General features: G+C 38.7%; 1 protein-coding gene across 1 annotated transcript; it reads right to left on the bottom strand.

The window, feature by feature from the left end:
- Positions 1 to 800: 800 nt before the first annotated feature.
- On the bottom strand, positions 801 to 21,623 carry LOC135768950 (uncharacterized). The gene is made up of 3 exons (XM_065278315.2): positions 21,373 to 21,623; positions 16,795 to 17,013; positions 801 to 8,107 (listed from the first exon to the last, which is right to left on the bottom strand). The coding sequence occupies exons 2-3, from the start codon at positions 16,880 to 16,882 to the stop codon at positions 6,168 to 6,170; spliced, it is 2,028 nt and encodes a 675-aa protein (XP_065134387.1). The 5' UTR covers positions 16,883 to 17,013; positions 21,373 to 21,623; the 3' UTR covers positions 801 to 6,167.
- Positions 21,624 to 22,101: the final 478 nt, after the last annotated feature.

Below are 22,101 nucleotides of genomic sequence, written 5' to 3'. Positions count from 1 at the left end.
ATGTCCCACTTCAGGCACAGTTAGGTTAGGTATCTAAAATCCTGTTAGGCAGTGGTGGAATGTAAGTTAACGAAGTGGAAATACTTTGTTACTGTATTTAAGTAAATTTTCCACGTATTTGTACTTTACGGAAGTAGAATCTATAATGCATACTTTTGACTTTTACTACGTTACATTTTGCAACAAATTATCTGTTCTTTTACGTAACTGCAATTCTACAACACCATCATTCCTTTACGTACCTCTCAACAACTTTTCTGTTCAATCTGGACCAGCCGAACTGGCATTACGATCCACCGGAAGTGGACGTGCACAAAGACCTCAGAAAGGAAAGTACTACGTAGTTTTGGTAAACCATTCTCTCCATGCATGTGAAAAGATAAGTAACTGAAATGTGTCTCCCCTTGTGATGTCAGAAGGGGATCTTATTATAATAATACCAACCCATAATCTGCACTACCCACCCATGCCACTGCCATTTAGTGCAGAGATCAGTTTATTTGCACAACAAAAACCGCACAATTTTGCTCAAACCTACAAAGTGGCATTTTAACCTGTGTAAGGGTGGATTCATTACAGTGGTTCAGTCTGTAGGAAGGCTGAAATGACAGAGAAATGTTAACAGCAAGATGGTGTAAAACTGTATTTCTTCTCATTTATCACCCTTCTGCAACTAATACCAATGATGGAAATAAGTGCAGTTATGATAGCAAAATATGTGGGAGAGCATTGCTAGAATATAAATATATTGTATTGCAATATGTAGCGTTTAAGTATTAACATCAAAACTAGAGAACAGATTTATAAATTAAAAAGTTTAATAGCAGTACTGACTTAAGTTACAATTGAAATGGTTACATTATAAATGCATGAAATGGTAAATAATACATACAATTAACTGTTTCCATTGTATGTGAGATATTACCTGATAGTATAGAGAACAGAGAAATAAATAAAGTTTAGAAAAAAGAGAATCACCACTGAGAACTGGAATCTAGGCCTAATGGCCTGAACCCCAGAGCTCATGGAGACCAACCCAAAAAATAAGAAGAGGAATAAGAGAGAGCAGACCCACCAAACATATTCTTTTATGCCCTTGCCTTGACCATGCGACTAAACCTAACATCATACATTCAAACTGACCAATCAGAAGACCACCTTTAACCCCCAATGTGCTGAATAAAGAGCTCTGCCAATACTCTTGGTTCAGTATCAGTAAGCACAGGAATGCAGATGGTACACGACGTAAATGGGGGTTGTGAAAAGTTGTGACAGAGTACTAAATTCTTACAAATTCTACAACTAAATTCCTAAATTCGTATTTCAATCCTACACATGCTATAATAAATTATTCATATGGTATTACGAGCTAGAACTTTACATACGCACTCTGGGGACACCAAAGATTTATTTGACATCTTAAACTCTTGTGAAATGTCCCCTTTAATTTATTTTTGTTAAAAAAGAAATATATAAAATGCAAAAACCTTGCTTGAATGTGGTTCAAGCAACACAACCATTTTGAGGGGCAATACGGAAGTGATTTAATGCTGGGTACACACCAAAAGATATTTTACATCATAAGATTTAAAAAATGTGATAGACCACAAACATGAGGATAAAAATCCTAGATTTAACCGTTTTGCTCCTATAGTGTGTGGTGTGCAATGATGTGTCAAAGACAGCACACCACACACGGACAGATTTGCAACCAGACGGCAGACGCTCGACTGTGAACACAGGAAATCACACAAAATCTTGCAATGTTTCTCGGGTCCAAACGTGACTTCACAGTAAACAAACATGGCAAACAACGGGCATAAAGAAATGTCATTAAATACACTGGACTGCTTTTTTAAATCTCTGGTTGTCACAAAGGCAGAAAGCCTTAATGTGCATGTGTTGTGGAGACAAGTGTAGAGAGACGCAATAGAGAGACGCGAGAGAGAGAGAGAGAGAGAGACTATAACAGAGACTATAAACGGTGCCGGCTCAAGTTAGCATTTGCTTATGTCTGCTTACTGTAAATCTCAGGGATTAAAGTGAAAAAAATTCTTCTGACTGAAATTTTTTTCAGGCCAAGTCATATTCCTTTAACTTACACTTTATGTAGGCGAGACCAATAACATTTTAAGGGGAGATTTTTTTGCCATTAATTCCATATTAAAGTCTCCTGTAGTATATAGGTAGCTGTAGTTTACAGGGAATTTCAGATTAAGGCGAAACAGCTAAATAACTCACTATATAAAAAGAAAACATGAATATCACCACCTTTAATGAATCTTTTATTAATTATTAATTAATTAATTGTAAATGTATTAATTTGAGCATTAACTAATATTTTTTTTAAATCAAAGTTGAAACTGTTAACATTAGTGAATGCACCATGAACTACCGTCAATTACTGTAATGACATAAACAAGAATGCTTATATACTCTATATTTTCATTGTTTGTTCATGTTATATAATGCATTTACTAATGTAAACAAATACAACTTTTTCATATCATATTATTCAGTACACAAACAAATAATCCAGGGTCTGTTCTGTTCACAAAACAGCTTACAGTCACAGCTCTTATACAGTAACGTTATGTATGAATATAAATCCTAAACGAGTAACTCGAGTCAAACTCGTGTACAATACCCACAGGATGTCTGTAACCATAGTGAAAGATGTACAATGAATGACTGTACCTTTATCAACAAATTATTATGTTACAATAGAGGCAGCGCTGATGTGCTATTTTGTGCGCAATGTTTCTGCTGTTTACTTTCTCCTAAGACCTAAATGGCCGTGTTTATATGAGGATATTTGCAAAGACTGGATTTTTGACGCATATGTTTATTTAAGGCCAATAAAGCGGCAAAAATACTCACACAATGAGAAGCGAATGCGCGACTTTGCGTGCCCATCTGACACAGAAACAGCGGCCGCATTTTGCACTGTTGTTTGACTTTGAATGGCTTAAATCACTTGTTTTTAAACTGTGGTGCTTAAATATGTGTACAAATGTTAAGTTTTTGTGACCACACGCAAATGCAACTGCAAGAACCGACATGTGGTTGACATCAAAGTCCCGCGAGAGCATTTCGGAAGCAGTCTCCTCTTATGATTCCTCGAATCGCTCTCACGGGATTTGGATGTCATCTGCCTCCTGGTTCTTGTGGCGCCACATGAAGTTTACCCACGAGTTTAACAAACATGTTGTATCAGCCACTGGTTAGATCAGCAGTCAAAAACGGGACGCGGGTGATCACGTACGGGGGAAATCATTTACCCCCAAAATACAGCACCCCTAGTCATACTGTGCAAAGACACGCAAGTTACCTGGCTTTTTGGTTTTCTTAGCCCACGAACTGAAAGCCTTGCCAATCTTCATCATTTCGCTAAGTCAATCTCCAGGTCTTTTACACCTTTATCGATCTCCAAAACATCGGAGCCTTCCTGCATTATAAGTTTGTCCATGCTAGCTGAAATAAAGTTATCCCTCAGCTTAACGTGATACAGCCAGAAAACCCGGAGTGGATCCGGTGCGTGGTGGTTACAGAACGCTTACAGTGGAGAGAGGAACGTGATTTGGCTCCACTCCAGGCTTTGATCACATCCCACTTAAAAAGGTGAATACACGACTCGTCTTTATGAAAAGTGAATTTAATAATTTTTCAATTGACGGAAATCCGTCTAGCGACGGAAAACTTTAATCCATGAAATCTGCCTTTACGGACCGCATTCGGATGAACGGAGACCCCATTGCCCAGCATGAAAGCAGTAAGACTCCGCTTCTTATTGTAACCTGCACTACTTGCCACATGTACAGTTTAGCTTCTGCCCGTTAGCACAGAGGGGTTTACATGCACTAAGTGTATTGAAGTAGTAAGGCTGACTGAGAAGGTTGCAGAACTAGAAGCGCGCATCCGAACGCTAGTTGAGGACAGTAAGACCGCTAATGTTAAGGTTACAAACAAGGTTACGCCTCTAGTGTTAAGTGTAATACACATGGCTCGGTTCTGACATCAGAGTCAAGGCGGCAGACTAACTGGGTGACTGTCAGGCGGCAGAGTCGTACCCGGGGCCCACCAGCTCACGCTCCTGTAGTCATTTCTAACAGATTCTCCTCCCTCAGCAATACACCTGCTGAGATGTCTGTTAAAAGTGCCCTGGTTATTGGTGATTCTATTCTCAACAACATGAAGATTGAGACACCAGCCACCATAGTCGAATGTATACCGGGAGCCAGAGCGTCATGACATTAGATGCAAACTTAAAGTGCTGGCTAATGCTTGCATTGTCTCTACCTATCTCAGCAAGCTTATTAAAGAAAATCATAACAACCCTCGTTTAGCAAAGTTTCAAAACTGACTAGAAACAAAGAACAAACAGAAACCAATAGCAAACTCCAACACAATAGTAACTACTTCATGAACGTCTTTACTAAGAAAATTACTGTTATTAGGGAAAACATCGAAGCTACGGAAACAGCCACTTCTCTACCCAATAGTACATTTGATACTAGATTACCATACAAACATCTTGAGTCATTTAAACCTTATACAATAGTAGAGCTATCTAAATTAGTAACATCATCCAAATCATCATCCTGTAAATTAGACCCCGTTCACACAAAACTACTTAAAAAGAGGTATTCCCTGTAGTGTCAGACTCAGTACTAAATATCTTTAACTCATCGCTAGACAGCTTTCAAACTAGCATTTATTAGACCACTCATTAAACAACCACACCTTGACCAGGGAGATCTTAATAACTTTAGACCAATCTCAAATCTCCCTTTTCTTTCTAAGGTATTAGAAAAAGCAGTGACAAGCCAGCTATGCACATTCTTAGTGAATAATGGTACGTATGAAAAGTTCCAATCAGAATTCAGGCCCCACCATAGCACAGAGACAGCACTGCTTAGAGTTACAAATTACCTCCTTTTAACATCCAATCGTGTTGAAATCTTAATCCTTATATTACTAGACCTTAGGGCATCCTTTGACACAATAGATCACACAATCCTACTTTAAAAGACTAGAAAACTATGTTGGTATCAGTGGTCTTTGTTTATGTAAATGAGGAAGAGTCATTTCAATCCCTGGTTAAATACGACGTACCACAGGGTTCCGTTTTAGGTCCTATCCTATTCTCGTTATATATGTTACCTCTATGAGACATTATCAGGAAACATAACATAAGTTTTCACTGCTTTGTGTATTATATCCAGCTTTACATCTCATCACATCTAGCAAAACCCACCAGTTTTCTAAGCTAACAGACTGCATTAGCGATATTAGGGACTGGATTGCACATAACTTCCTTATGCTAAACTCCAATAAGACAGAGATACTTATTATCGAACCAAATCGCTCCAAACATAATATGATATTTTGTTGGGGGGGGTCGGCCCCAAATCAGCCCGATTATCTTTTGGTGTGTACCCAGCTTAACATCAACTGGCTCGCTCCATAAGAGAGTCTATCCCCATAGACTCTCATTTTATGATAATAACAAGTAACAGACTTCAAATGAATAATAAAGAAAAATTAATTGATGAGACTGAAGGGCAGAGCAGCTGCACTGAGACAGCTGCAAATTTCAGAAGGACTTGCAGAGATGAGGTTGCTCTGGGCGTTGTACACGGCGCTGACTGCCCGCAGATCAACTTGAACTCAAATACCCAAAATTTAATATAGGCGCTATCTTTACTAACTGACCACAGATTTGAAGTTTATTCGTCTATATTCTCAACTAAACGGCTACATTTTATGACACAAAAAGAGTAATATTTCAAATATTGTGCAGACTTTAAGCTCCACTGCCGTTGACGTGAAATGCATTCTGGGAAACTTTTCTGTCGTAAGTCCACACAAGTCACCTGCTGATGCATTCTCGATAAAATCAGCGGATCAAGAACACATCCTGACATGTTATGTGAACTTGACTTGATGTGAACTTGGAATTGGAACAGTTCTTGGGCCGCAACTGATGATGTTTCACAAGAACACAAAATGAGAAACGGTCTCAATCTTTTTTGCCATACACCATTTTTGGCTTTTGTATGCATGTAGACTTTGAGTAAGGATCCTCCAGACAGTTTTATTAATAAGACCTCAGCTGATTTCTAAACTTTGATGCCATATCCACACTGTTGACACATGAATGTTTTCTACTGATTGTGAAATCTTGCATGTTTTTTAAGGTTAGCTTTTGTTTTGAAACTCTTTTCACACTCATGGCATGTGAACGGTTTCTCTTTAGTGTGAGTGATCAAATGTGCATTAAGGTTTGGTTTTGTCCTGAAACTCTTTCCACACTGTTGACACACGTATGGTTTCTCTCCGGTGTGAATTCTCACATGATCATTAAGGTCACGTCTTACTGTAAACCCCTTTCCACAGTGATGACATGTGAAAGTTTTTTCTTCTGTGTGAACTGTCATGTGTGATCTAAGAGTGCCTTCACTTGTAAAACTCTTTTCACAGTGAGGACATATGTAAGGTTTCTCTCCAGTGTGAGTTATCATGTGTTTCTTAAGTTGACACTCCATACTGAAACACTTTCCACACTGAAAACACACGTGAGGTTTCTCTCCTTTGTGAATTTTCATGTGTGTTATAAGGTTACTCTTACTTCTGAAACATTTTTCACACTCATGGCAAGTGAACGCTCTCTCTCCAGTGTGAATTCTTGCATGAATCTTAAAGTTACTTTCAGCAGAAAAACTCTTTCCACACTGAGAGCATATGTAAGGCTTCTCTCCAGTGTGACTTCTCATGTGAGTCTTAAGTTTACCTGCAGTTGTAAAACTCTTTCCACACTGATGGCACGGATGTGGTTTCTCTCCGGTGTGAATCCTCATGTGTATTTTAAGGTTGGGATTTGTAACGAAACTCTTTCCACACAGATGACAAGTGTAAGGTTTCTCTCCAGTGTGAATTCTCAAATGTTTTTTTAGGTTACATGCAGTTATAAAACTCTTTTCACAGTGATGGCACGGATGTGGTTTCTCTCCGGTGTGAATCCTCATGTGTACGTTAAGGGTAGTTTTTATTGTGAAACTCTTTCCACACAGATGACATGTAAATGGTTTCTCTCCAGTGTGAATTCTCATGTGTATCTTAAGTTTAACTTTATCTAGGAAACTCTTGTCACAGTGATGGCATGCGTGTAGCTTTTCCCCACTGTGAGTTTTCATGTGCTGGAAAAGGCCTGAGTTAAAGGTGAAACTCTTTCTGCATAGTTGACAAGTGTAAGGTTTCTCTCCAGTGTGAATCCTCAAATGCTTCTTAAGGGCACTGGCAGTTGTAAAACTCTTTTCACAGTGATGGCATGCGTATGGTTTCTCTCCAGTGTGAATCCTCAAATGTTTGTTACGCTCACCGACAGTTGTAAAACACTTTTCACAGTGATGGCATGCGTGTGGTTTCTCGCCAGTGTGAATCCTCAAATGTTTGTTAAGGTCACCGACAGTTTTAAAACTCTTTTCACAGTGATGGCATGCGTGTGTTTTTTCTCCGGTGTGAATCCTTACATGTGAGTTAAGGCTAACTTTTGTTCTGAAACTCTTTCCACACTGTTCACATGTGAAAGGTTTCTCCTCACTGTGATTACTCATGTGTGTTTTAAGGTTATCTTTTCTTCTGAAACTCTTTCCACACTGTTGACATGTGAAAGGTTTCTCCTCACTGTGAGTCCTCATGTGTGCTTTAAGGTGAGCTTTTGTTCTGAAACTCTTTCCACACTGTTGACATGTGAAAGTTTTCTTCTCACTGTGAGTCCTCTTGTGTTCTTTAAGGTGAGCTTTTGTTCTGAAACTCTTTCCACACTGTTGACATGTGAAAGGTTTCTCTTTACTGTGAGTCCTCATGTGTGATCTAAGGTTATCTTTTGTTCTGAAACTCTTTCCACACTGTTGACATGTGAAAGGTTTCTCTTCACTGTGAGTCCTCTTGTGATCTGCAGGGCGTTCATCTTCACTGAAACTATTTTCACACTTTATGTCTTCTGTCTTCAGAGTTTCTTTCTTTGAAACATTATGGTTTATTTTTACAATCTGATGTTTCTCATCCACTTCAGCTTGACTCTCCTCTTTCACTTCAATCATATCTAAAATAAAGACAGTAAATAGTTCATATTGATAAACCAGAGTAACAAAACACATTTGAGATTGTCATGTATCCATGTTATTTTTAAAGCAGACATATCATGCTTTTAAATCTGTTTTTTTTTTACATATAAATCATCTATTTGTGGTCTATGTAAAGCGAAACTGCAATGCTTGGGTCTGAATTCCTCATTATTATAGCTCCACAGGCCCCCTTTCTACCCCTTTTCTGATGTGCATCTGAGAGCAACTCGTTTTGGTGCTGTCTTTTTAAATGCACGTCATACCCTGCCCCCTCTCCAGGTTGCAGAGGTGACACTCGGTTAAACTCCACCCCGTTCGGCCATTTTTGTAGTTTTATAGCAGAGATACGATTATCTAGCGACACAGAAACTTTTTATTTACTCGTTATTCACAAAATGTCAACAACGGAAGACTTGTCCATCCAACCTTATATGTTCGCGCCAGAGTCGCAAATGGAGCGAGATGAAAATGAAGACGACGAACCTGCAGAACAACATCTTCATATGGAGGTATCGCAATGGTGTGTTAATGCCGGCTGTCTTATTTCAGAATATTAACAATTATATAGTTGACAATCATTCTTAGTTAATTGTAAGTTGTTGTAATATGCTATAACTTAATCCCGGGTTGATGACCAAATGCGACAGCCTTCGGATTGAGAAACAGCACTGCTAAACCATGACCACCGTGTACTTTACTGTTTTTAAAGTTATTTACAGCTTACCGAAGTGCTCTGCTCGTCATCTCCAAAGATAGAAGTAATTGACCTCTCAATCAGACGAAGTCTATCGGCAAATCCTTCTTTATACTGGTGGAGGTTGGTGAAATAGTTATCCTTGAAGTGCTTCGCGCACTAAAAAATGACATTTCTGTGAAAAATAAAACTCAACCAGGCACAGGTTCAACAACCGAACATTTTGATTTACTCTCTCGTAACTTCTGCATCCTTGAGCTTGGACTACAATATCGCAGCGAGAAATTGAAAATGGCGGATTGCTCGTAGTTTTGGCCTGGGAGTCGATGTCCTTATTTGACAGTTCCGCTGCAAATACTGTGATGTAATTGTTCAAAAAACGTAATAGATAATAGAAAAATCAGAACAGGTTGGAAAATATGACCAAAACAGAATATAAAGATATCAACAAAGCACCTGAAGAGACTAATTTCAACTTTTATGTACTTATAAACACTACAAATATACAACAAAATGCATTTAAGAGCTAAGAAAGTGGATTTAGCATGATATGTCTCCTTTAATGTGAAGTACATTATGTCATTTCTATTATCAATTTCTGTTCTAACTCTTGTGCTGTGTTCAAAACCCTATAACAAATGTCCTATAAATGTCTGTAAAACTTCCTTGTGCTGTGTGTTATATATATTTCCCTAAATTTCAAAATAATTCCCATTAAGTTTCCAATTTGGAGTATTTCCAAAATTCCTCAGATTAGATTCCAATAGAAAGTTTCTAAACAATTTTTGGAAACTTTCCACCCCTTTGCAACCCTATCTGGGAAACATTTTGGCAATATTAAATAAAATCTGACAAAAATTTGCAGTGTTGATCACACTAGTCTACTTTTATGTTGAATTAGGAAGTTTGTTTTAAATTGCTTATATTCTGTACACTATGGCACAGAGTCACACTTGTGGTGTTCTTGTTCAAAAATAACCGGCCATTTATAGTGAAGGTGGAAGATCCCAAAACCCAGAATGTTTTTTCTGAAACCGAGAGCTAAGTAAGACTTGTGCCGTCCCCTGTGAAATATAAGGCCCTGTTTACATTAGAGCATTTGCGTTTAAAAACGACATTTTAAAAAGAATCTTCATCCACACTACATACAACCATAAACGCATGAAACATGACCAATCACGTATCTGGGCATGCGCATAAAAGTGTAAAATAACTTACTCTAATAATAGCTTACCTTTGCACATTTATGCAGCCTAGGGGTGTGCGATATTGACAAAAATTCATACCTGGATCCTTTCCCAGCAACTACAACAGACACTCTTTCTGAACCTATAAAAATGTTTTGGGAAAGTCTTATATTGTTCCAGCTCCCCCTACAACATTAATATAATTAATAGGTTGATGTTGATGTTATAAACCAGGTCTTTATGATTTAAAAAAGGAAGAATTCAAGTTAACAGTACTAAACATTAGCGAACTTGAAGCAAAAATAAATTTCAGCAAATGCAAACTTCAATCAAACATAATAAGAGGTGAAGTATAGCTTTAGCCTACAGCAATGCTTATTGCTTTAATGTAGGGAGTTCCTCTCCAGCCATTTCACGTCATTATATTTATAATAGTTCATTGTTCGCAGTTCATATTTAGGGCCTGAGCACCGTGGGTGCAAAGCACACACGTCAGAAGTGACAAAAATGTACACGTGGTATAGGCTTCAGAAGTGAGCATGTAGAAATTACTCGATAGCACCACCTGCAAAATTTCAAGAAAACAGCCCCCCGCTAGGAAAAAGGTACAGATAAGAAATTTGGTAGGATCATCTATCAACCCAAGACCTACAAAAAAGTATCTTGGAGCTAAGCTCTAAACCCCCCCGCTATTTAGAATTTTCACTGTGATTTCTGTGCAAATTTTGGCATATCCAGGCTTCGTACTTTACCAAACTCCTCCTAGAGATTTTATCAGATCATAACCATATTTGGTCAATCTCATCTAAAGGCCCTTGCAATGTTAAATTGTGGAGATCTTGACTTTTCGTTGGAGGGTGTATCTGTGGTCTGACAAATTTAGGCGTTTTCGTTCTAACTCAGGCTTACAATGTCCATTCTGACCCACGTTTCACATATTTGATAAGAGTCCTGGCCGGAACACATCAACATGACAATTTTCAGTTATAGTCATAGCGCCACCTAGTGGCAGCAGGAAATGCCATGTTTTACACTGGGATTTACTGCTCTTACAGATTTAATCATCATCATCATCTTAAGGACTTTGCGATGATAAATTGGGAAGATCTTGACTTTTTGTTGAAGGGCGTGTCGGTGGCGACCTGTCAAAGTTTAATGTTTCGCCATGGAACAGGAAGCTGTTGTAATTCAGGCATACATTGTCCTACAACCCTCAGATGTCACATGTTTAATAAGGGTATTGGCCTGAACACATAAACCTAGCAATATTTAGATACAGTAATAGCGCCACCTAGAGGGAGCAGGAAATACCATGTTTTATGCCGTGACTTACTGCTCTTAGAGATTTAACCATATCAACATTATATTTCATCAGTCGAATCTCAAGACCTTTTGTGATGATAAATAGCGAAGACCTTGAATTTTCGCTAAATGGTGTGTCTGTGCCGGCCTCGCAAAGTATCACTAAATGAATTGCATTTTTGACAGGCTAAACAAGCTCAAAAGTCATGAAGCGTTGCACACGTGTCAAATGTGGCTACAATTTTCATTTGATATAGGCTTCAGATCTGGGGGTGTAAAATGTTGGTTGATAGCCACCATGTACAAACAAAACTGTCAAAACTAAATTCAATTCTGGACAATCCCTTTCACCCACTAGGGTGCTGGCCAACCAGAGAAGTACATTTAGTCAGAGACTGATTACTGCAAAGTAAGCTTTTTAGAAGATCTTTTAAACTTGTGGCCATTAGGCTGTATAACTCCTCTTTGTAACTGCTGGGACAATTCACTATTGAAGTAAATTACCCTTTTTTATATTGGTATAGTATATTCATTTTTTTTATGTCTTATCTATTCATTTTTTAAATGGTTGATGGGCATGGTTATTTTATTTTATTTCTTTTTTCTTTCATTTTTATAATTGTAACATGAACGAAATTTCCCGCAGGGATTAATAAAGTTCTTTGAATTGAATTAATTGTTAGGCTAGCTGCATAAAGAAAATCTCCATAGTAATTTAATGTAGATTAATTTAGCATCCCTTCATGCAACTGAGTCAGGGCTAAATTCAGCCAGGATAACTGGAAAATCCCAGTTTAATCCTTTATCTTGCCTTTGTGCAAAACCCTTCAGGTCTTCTCCAGATCCTTCAGGTTTTGGGACTGTTACAGGGCAACACGGAGTTTCAGCTCCCTCCGTAGATTTTCTATTGGGTTCAGGTCTGGAGACTGGCTAGGCCACTCCAGGACCTTGAAATGCTTCATACGGAGCCACTCCTTAGATGCTCTGGCTGTGTGTTTGGGGTCATTCTCATGCTGGAAGACCGAATCACGACCCATCTCCAATACTCTTACGGAGGGTTTTTTTTTGCCAAAAAACTCACGATACATGGCCCCATCCATACTCCACTCAATACGATGCAGTCGTCCTGTCCCCTTTGCAGAAAAACAGCCCCGAAGCATGAGGTTTCCACCCCCATGCTTCACGTTTGAGATGGTGTTCTTGGAATTGTACTCATCCTTCTTCCTCCAAACACGGCGAGTGGAGTTGATACCGAAGAGTTCTATTTTGGTCTCATCTGACCACATGACCCTTTCCCATTCCTTCTCTGGATCATCCAGATGGTCTTTGGCAAACTTCAGATTGGCCTGGACATGTGCTGGCTTGAGCAGTTGAACCATGCGCACGCTGCAGGATTTTAATCCATGACGGTAGCCCTGTTTTACTAACAGTAACCTTTGGAACTGTGGTCCCAGTTCTCTTCAGGTCATTGACCAGGTCCTCCTGTGTAGTTCTAAGCTGTTCCCTCACCTTTCTCAGGAACAGTTATACTCCATACAAGGTGAGATCTTACATGGAGGCCACGCATGTCACTCTCCACATTTAGACGTGCTCTGTGTTTTGTTTTAAGTAATTTTAAAGTTGAAAAGGCAGACTCGCAAAAATAAGTGGTTGCAAAAGGTAGAAGGCATTTCAGAGCACTCTCAGCTAGGATGGGAAAGTCTTTTCTTACATACATCCAGTAGTTAGAGAGGGAAAGAGCCTCAAATTTCATTTTTTAATCCCATGAAGAAGTCCTATCAATCAGCCCCTCCTGTGATTTTTAAGTCCAGACAAGAGCCTACATCAGATGCAAATGGGTTTCTTACCCATATCAGATGGGTGCTGTCAAGGTCAGGGAAATAGTCTCTGAAATATCCCTGGAGGTGCTCCAGGTGGGATTGTATCAGTGGAGAAATGGTGTCCATCTCACCACCAGATGACAGTAGCTCTTGGTGTAATAGTGGGAACATTTCTGCTATTCCCTCCTTGAGCTTGTTTGACTACAGCGTAATCTTCAGGGAAAAGGCACGCACTTTGTCTTGCATATGCACTATGTATGTGTCACGCCCTTGCATGCTTTGGTTAAGCACATTCAGATGACAAAAAATGTCAGCCATATATGCAAGTTTGAGAATCCAGGCTGCATTTTAAAACAGTCAGCAAACTGATGTTTTCAGACAAGAGTAATTCTGCAACCTCCCCCCGCAACTCATACACACGGTTCAAACCTGCCCCCCGTGAAAGCCAGCGTACGTTTAAGTGAAGCAGCAGTCTATCAACACAGGCTCCCATTTCTTCACACAGAAGAGGAAACAGCCTGTGTTTCAAGGGGCGTGCTTTAATGAAGTTTACTGCTTGTGTTATGTCCTGTAGTACCGGATTAAGCTCATCATCTAACCGTTTAGCCACCAGTGCTTCTCGATGGAGCATACCAGTGCGTGAACGCGGCATTCAGGGCCTTCTGTTTGATGACAGCCGTCACCCCACTGTTCTTCCCAGTCATAGCCGTGGCCCCGTCAGAACACACACCCACGCAACGAGACCAGTCAAGTCTATTTGAATCAATATATTTGTCCAGCACTTGAAAAATCTCTTTCCCAGTGGTTCTACTTTCAAGTGCTTTGCAAAACAGTAATTCCTCGACGAACATTTCTTGGGAAATTAATCTTACGTACACAAGCAACTCGGCAGCGTTAGCGACATCTGTACTTTCATCTAGCTGCAGTGCAAAAAATTCGCTAGCTCACACCTGGTCCAACAGTTCAGCAGACATATCCTCAGCCATGTCGCCAATACGTCTGCTCACCGTGCTGTCAGAGAGTGGTACGGCGTCAATTTACTTGGCAGCATCCTCACACAGAAGCTCTTTAATAATGTCTTTAGTAGCTGGTAGTATCAAGTCCTCCCCAAAAAACCCCTACACAAACACTTTAAATGTATTAACTACAGCAGTAAACACTGCTTAGTCAGAACATGTACATGAATTTTCCTGTCAACTTGTTTATACAGATTGTTTTTATAAGCTTGATTATGGTTTCTGATTAAAAGTGATTTAAGATTGCATTATAAGGTGCTAATTTACAAATGTCGAGAGGGCATGTTGGGTAAAAGTACAACAACACAGCCTGAACCCCAGAGCTCAGGTAAAGAAGAAAAGCATAGAAAATCCAAGAGCAGAGCTCATGGAGACCAACCCAAAGAAGATGAGTGCAATAGGAAGGAGAGAGAGAAGACCCCCAAAACATATTCTTTTATCCCCTTGCCTTGACCATGTGACTAAACCCAACATCACATTCAAACTGACCAATCAGAAAACCATCTTTAACCCCCACTGTACTGATTAAACCACTTTGCCAATAGTCTTTGATCACTATTAAGCCCTTTTCACACAGACATTCCGGAAAATACACAGAAAAGGCATCCTGGATTTTTCCGGGATAATTAGATTTTTTGCTCATTTACACTGCCATGATTAGCCGGCATCTGATGGTCCCGGAAAGATACGTGACCTGTTGAAAGTCCCGCCCGCTCTTCTAGGCAGCGTCTGAAGTTTGTTTTTATTTATTATTTCTCTCTCCAGAAACCACTCACGTGCATTTTTGTTTATGATAAGATTATAAAGGAGCGCGTGATGCGCCGTTCTAATGCTGGTGAATGATCTCAGCTTCAGAGTGGATATTTGACGAGCTCCCTGATCTCTGCTTTAATACAGTTTTCAGACTTTTCTCATCGTGATTGTTTATATGCATTTAAAACCCGCATTTTGAGGAGCTGAACGATATTGGGATGACGCGCAGGACTTTTCGTTTATTATAGCTCAAATGAGCATGTGACGCGATATTCTTTTATGCTGCTCAATGATCTCAGTTTCAATGCAGTAAGTGACGAGCTAACTTACCTGATATCTGCTTCAGTCCAGTTTGATGACATTTCTCATCGTGTATGTTGTAAGTCCCTCATTTTAAAGAGTTAAACCAACTTCATGTTGCCATGACACGCGCGTCCTCACTACGGCACGTGCGTCATTGTTTATGCGTCTCATTTATCATTTCCTGATAACTGCATCAATATAGTTTGCAACATTTCATATGCATGTTATCTCTCGTTTTAAAGAGCTGAACCATAACTTTTGTGGTGATGACGCGCGCGTCCTCACTACGACACGCCCATTACGGCATTCTTTCAGCTTCTTGTTCACATAGAGGGTTACCCGCGTATCTTACTAGGTCCTCTTTCCGGCAACGATCCCAGAAGATTAACGGGATGAGTTTGTGTTCACACAGATGCTTGTCTGGCAATTTTATGGGTATTTTCTGGGACCAAAGGTCTGTGTTAATGGGGTTAGAGTAACAAAATTTCTACAATTTCAATACTACAGGTCCATTCTTTTTGCCAACATGTTTTCCTTCAGTTAGTCCTAATTAATCTGAGCTTATGCATCTGATTTTTTAGTGAAAATAGTATTATATGAGAATAATTTGGGTAATATTAAATAAAATATGACAAACACTTGCAGGGTTGATCACCATGGATATTGTTAGGCCATTTTTAGGTGGGCTTTATTGTTTTCTTTCATTGACTATGGACCCTGTAAAGTAGCCCTGACCGCCCCATTTAATGACAGCTCTGCCATTGTTCATATATAGGCCGGACCTTACACTGTATTCAAACTATTTTTTTTTTTTATTATACCTGTATGCCCCTAAATGATCATCTTAGAATCACCCCTGTTGACCACACTAGTCTACTTTAATGTTTAACTAGTTAGTTTGCTTTTATGGTATACACCAGTGGTGTCCAAAGTCGGTCCTGGAGGGCCTGTGTCCTGCAGAGTTTAGCTTAAACTTCCCTCAACACACCTGCCTCAAAGTATCTAGTCTGCCTAGTAAGACATTGATTAGCTGGATCAGGTGTGTTTGATTAGGGTTGGAATAAAACTCTGCAGAGACACCGGCCCTCCAGGAGCAGGAGTGGACACCCCTGGTATACACTATGGCACGGAGTCACTATCATTATCAATATCAATAGCAGGCCCTGGTTATAAGCTATTTTTTGTAGGCCAGTTATTTTTATGACCAGTAACACCACCATTAAAAAAAGGTGGGGAATCACAAAAAGCCACAGAGATTGTTAGTCTTTAGAAACAAAGTAAATCAATTTCAGTCTGATGCAATAACTTTAACTAGTATTTTTGGGTAAAAGAAAAATCTCTCCATAATGACGTGAACACGAGGTTTAACTGCAGTAGAGCATTGCATGGAGATCACAGTCATTCAATCCACTGAAGGTTGCTTTGGATAAAACTCTTTACCTGATGTTTCAATCTAATTCTACTGAATCTATTATAGATGCAGAAAGTTATCATCTCATGGATTTTAGTTTATTTTCCCCTCATGTTTCTCAATGTTTTTATAATTATTCCTCAACCATCAATAATAAAGATTGAAAAATAGACACAAACCTATTTGTTCCTCAGTTTCTTCATCCTTTATTTTGCATGGTTGTGGATCTGTCATCTTCTCAAGCTCCTCTTTCACCAGCATCAACATTATGTCATGAAGATTTCAGTTGTCACACATGGAGTGATTTCTCTGTGTGTTTGAATCCAGCATTTATTGGTGGATTGTTGTAGGAGGAGCTTCACTGAAGGTCTCAATCACTTTCACTCTATGGGTGTGAACTAGAAATGAAAAAGAGACATTAAAACATTTAATGTCAGTAAAACATTCACCATCTGTTTCAAACTTTTTAATGTTTTATTTATGACAGATAATGGGCTTATTTCTAACTTTGATCCTCACGTTTTGCTAAGATTGACTGCTATGTTATAGGGGTGTAATGATTCACTTGTTTTCTCATACATTAATTACAGATTTGAATGTTTGGTGTAGACCTGGGTGATTTTACATATTTTCCATATTTAAATAAAAGTTAGTTACACACGTCAAAGTGAAATGATGCAGACATCATCATATTATTGCAGCAGGGGTTTCCTGCACTGAAAATGAATCAGGACCCACCAGTTTACAAAAACACATTTATTATATTTTATTTACTTTTGATGCTTGTTTAGTGTGTTGTGATTCGACAGCAGCTTAGCTTAGCAGAGCAGTTTGAGCTTAGTTGGCGACTGACGAATTCTTGTGGGCGGAGTTTAGTCAAACACTATTGCTTTGACGTCATTAAAGCAGGAAGTAGAGGACTGTAGTGCAAACCGGCCGTTCGCTGTAGGCTTTGAAAGGTGAATTCTGTTAAAGAATATATATTGCCTGGCATTGAACTTTGAGCTTTATCATTTTACAGATATTATTTATGCTATTATAGCAACATTACACACTAACTATGGTTTAAAAAATAGGATCAGAAAGAAAGTGACCTTTAAAAGAAATACAAGAGAAAGAGATGCAGAACCGGTGTTTAATTTCTAATTTCTGGATGCTTTTAGCCTAGCTGAGATATGAAGTCCCAGGAACTTATGGCTGTCAGTCCGTTCAACTTCAATCCTCTTGATGGTTAGAGGCTGTAGGGGGGAGGTCTCCTCCTAAAGTTCAGAATGAGTTAATTTGTTTTATCAATATTAAGAACAAGATCATTGTCCTCCCCGTAGATAGTGACCCTATGAACCATATTCTGATGAGGCCAAGGATAGTTGTATCATCTGCATATTTACTGACGGTGTTGTTATTGTCCGAGTTGGTGACACAGTCATATGTATATAGTGAAAAAAGTATAGGTCTGAGACAGCAGCCCTGTGGGGCTCCCGTACTCACTGTCACCTCAGCTGAGACCTTCTTTCCCTTCTTCACCACCTGTTGCCTGTCTGTGAGGAAGTCTTTGATCCAATTACAGGTGGACGTTGGTACTCCCAGTTCTATCATTTGCCGGTCAACTTTATTGGCCACATCGTGTTAAAGGCAGAGCTGTAGTCCAGTAACAATAATCATACATATTTATTGTGAGTGTCCAGGTGCTGTAAGATATAGTGAAGTGCCAGTGCCACCGCATCATCCACTAACCTGTTCGAGCGGTAGGCAAACTGAAAAGGGTCTTATGTTTCTGGAACCACAGAGTTGATGAGCTAAAAATACGAGGAACTGTTCCTTGGAGAAGTGTTAAAGATGTCCATATACACCTCCACCAACTGTTCAGCACAGACTTTAAGGACCCTCTGAGCCACGCCATCAGGTCCTACAGCTTTATGAGGATTCACCTTCCTTAGAGCTTAAGCACCTGTGAGTGCGTCACTTGCAGTACAGTCTCATTTGAGTTATTGGTGGCTTTCAGGGGGATATCTCTGTTATTTTGGTCGAATCTAGCATAAAACGTGTTAAGGTTGTCCAGTAGAGAGGAGTCTTTGATCACAGTTTTGTTTACGACTTTCATGTAATTGGTAACCGACTATATTCCTTGCCACATCCTTCTACTGTTATTTTCTTTGTAGCAGTTTTCGAGTCTCTGGGTATATGCCCAGCGGTGATGGGAGTAACGCGTTATAAAGTTACTGTAATTCCACTACTTTTAGCGGTCACAAGCATGTAACAAAGTATTTTTAGTCTTGATGACGTATGCCACCTACAAATGCAACTTTGGAAGGCTCCAGCTTCAGATTGAGAAGGGGCCAGCATGAATGTAGTCTAGAGCTGCAACTATCGACTATTTTTTCAACCGATTAATCTATCGATTATTTTTTCGATTAATCGAATAGTCTAATGATTTTTTTATACATATAATTCCCCAACAAATAATAAATGTAACATCTGCCATTAACGCTAACATTTTATTTAAGCATTTTCTTAATTAAACAAACACACAAACCAAAATTTTCAACATGAAAAATAAAGTGGCAGTGCCACTTTAAAAGAGGCATTATTCACCTTAAACAATAAAATAGGCATATATTAATATTTTAAACATTAGTTTATGATTAGTACATGCATTAACTCAGCATTAGTTCAGACTGAAGTAAAAATAAGTTCATTGTGATTCATGAACCCTTATATAAGATGTAATGGTTATATTATTGCTGTTAATATTATTACTATTAGTAGTACTGCATTCTCATTTAACTTTAACATTTAACTTTTCTTAAGTTCCGGGTAAAAAACAAGTTCAGTTAGTATGATCTTCTAATATTTTATAAACAGCGTTTACGCCGCTGTTACTTTAAATAAACGCATGTCAGGAATACCTTACAAGACGAGCTTCTGTAATATCTGCGCACATATTCGCAAAAAAGTTCATTGGGAACTCCGCACTGCCAGCTGGCTTTCAGTGCACGCGGGCACATGCCTATCAGTTCTCAATGTGACAGTTACTTATTATTTCATAACTTCTTAATATAAAAACATGTCCTGCTCGTTATTTACTGTTTCAACATACTGCCCAGAAGCGATGCAATGTCGCGTCTGTCAGGCGTCTCGCAGCTCGTATTAAACGAAGATGTAAACGCAGCTGTATTGAGCACAATATGTATTGATTCTATTGTTTATAGAGTAAGTATAAAAACTTACTGTAATAGTTTAAATTCTTACGCTGACGTCTCGTCATTTTGAGGTCGGAGAGCTCCAGGTTTTCTTCTTTTAAGATGATCATACACAGGTGTTGCGCTGCTGTGGTATGCCATTTCAGTTTTACACAGTATGTGTTTTATTTGGTCTCTGCTTAAAGTATTCCCACACTTTTGATCGCGTTCTGTCTGTTTGGTATAACACTTGTATCACTCGGTCGGAGCTGAAGCTGCCTTCATTTCAAAATGTAAACAGTGCGACGCATCGACGCATTTCCGGCAAATCGACGTAATTACGTAATCGACGTAATCGACTACGTCGACGCGTCGTTCCAGCCCTAATGTAGTCTGAAAGCGCAAAAGGCGGAGCACAACATGGAGGCACAACATGGATTCAGCCATTCGAGCGACTTGCCCGTATGTATTGTAAATAGCAGATTCTTCACTTACGAGAATTCTTTGATTAGTAGGTGGAAGTAATTACACATGAATGTGTAGCTTTAAGATATTAAACAATAATAATAATAAAAATAATAATGCATTTTATACAAAGGGTGTTTTGGAGGCATGAAAGTAAATTTCTTCATCTTATGTTTTTTTAGTTGGGTGTGTAAGTCACCAAATCCAACCTTATATTATTTTAATAACTGTCTTGTTACCTAAAACATAACATTACTTTGAAACATGTTAGCAACTCCTAGTAACTGATAGCTGGGATTGAAAACAAATGTACACAGCAGGGTTAGTTGTAACACAGTGTTACCATTAAGCCCCAGGTATACAATGATAATGAAATAAAAACAATGTCAATACTATTAATCAAAATGGTAACTGTTAATACAATATCAGGGGAAATAACTCATAATTATCATTTTGTGTCTTAATTGTGCAGCCCTTTCAAAAAATATATTTATACTCATCGATGCATAATACAAGGATGGTTAGATGAAGGATTATGGATGGATGAATGTGTGTATATCTATATTATAGATACAAACAATATCCACATTTAGCATATAAACTGAATTTGATTTTATTTAAAACGTTATGTTAAAATAAATTTTCTAGCAGATGTTACAACAAACCCTCTGTTTGTTACAATGAACCCCACATATGGGGTAACGTTTGCACTCCTTTCACTTTCAATATAATTGTAAGATATCGGTAGGTCCCACAAACAAACTTTAAGTGTTCATTTCTAGAAGAGATTAGTTATTTTTTTTACACAATCAACACACACGTTGATTGTGTAAAAAAAATAACTAATATAACTTAAATATTTCTTGAACGATAGAGCTAAAGCTAAATATCGTTACTTTGTGCCCCGCTCTCACCTAACGTTACTAAATATTAAGGTAAATAATAACTAAAATAATGATTATTAATACAGATGCAGTTCGCGGTTAGTTTTAAAGTTGTCTGAATAGTCCACAACTTCTATGTTTTGTGTCCTCTTCAAGGTATACCGATTCATCATAATACATGAAAAAAACTGCAAACAATGATATTGGTATTACACGTGCTGGACATTACCTCAAAGTACACAACGGTATGAGTCAGGAGATGTTTATGACGCTGTCCGGACAATGGATCCCTGCTCCAGAGACAACAGTGAGTCCGGGTAAGAAAACTTCACCTCACTGCTAACAGTTAACGTATTAATAAATCCTGCTGACAAACCAAGTAAATAATTAAAGATGATTTAATTAGACTTTAGTTATGCCCGCTTTCGTAACACTCCTTCATGAGATTCTAAACGTTCTTCTTCTTCTTCTCTTGGTTTGTCTTTCTTCTTCTTTCTTTTGTGGGTTTATTGTCGGGTTGCGTACCAACTTTAAAGGTGCATACCGCCACCTACTGTAATGGAGTGTGAAAAGAATGATTCACCGATTCGGAGCCTGCAGCTACTAATCCCGCCCAGAGACCCGCATTCTCAGACCCCTCGGTTTTTCGAGACAGCGCCCCTGCTGTTTGGAAGATCGTATAACACCCTTATCTAAATGGCTTTGAAAACAATAGGATGCAATATTACGGTCTCGTTTTATTTAAAGTTATCCAAATAAATATTTGCGTTCCCTGCTTACAATTCTTTGATGGTAGTGAAAATCACTGCAGCATTTGTGACATTTTGGAATTTCTGGAAGTGAATTCCCCCTTTGAATTGTTATATCCACCTTTAAGAGAGAGAGAGAGAGAGAGAGAGAGAGAGAGAGAGAGAGAGAGAGAGAGAGAGAGAGAGAGAGAGAGAGAGAGAGAGTCAAA

The sequence above is a fragment of the Paramisgurnus dabryanus genome, chromosome 3, assembly GCF_030506205.2.
Source record: "Paramisgurnus dabryanus chromosome 3, PD_genome_1.1, whole genome shotgun sequence".
Lineage (NCBI taxonomy): Eukaryota > Metazoa > Chordata > Actinopteri > Cypriniformes > Cobitidae > Paramisgurnus > Paramisgurnus dabryanus.
The sequence above is the reverse complement of the archived record's forward strand: the minus strand, read 5'-3'. Positions and strand labels throughout refer to the sequence as shown.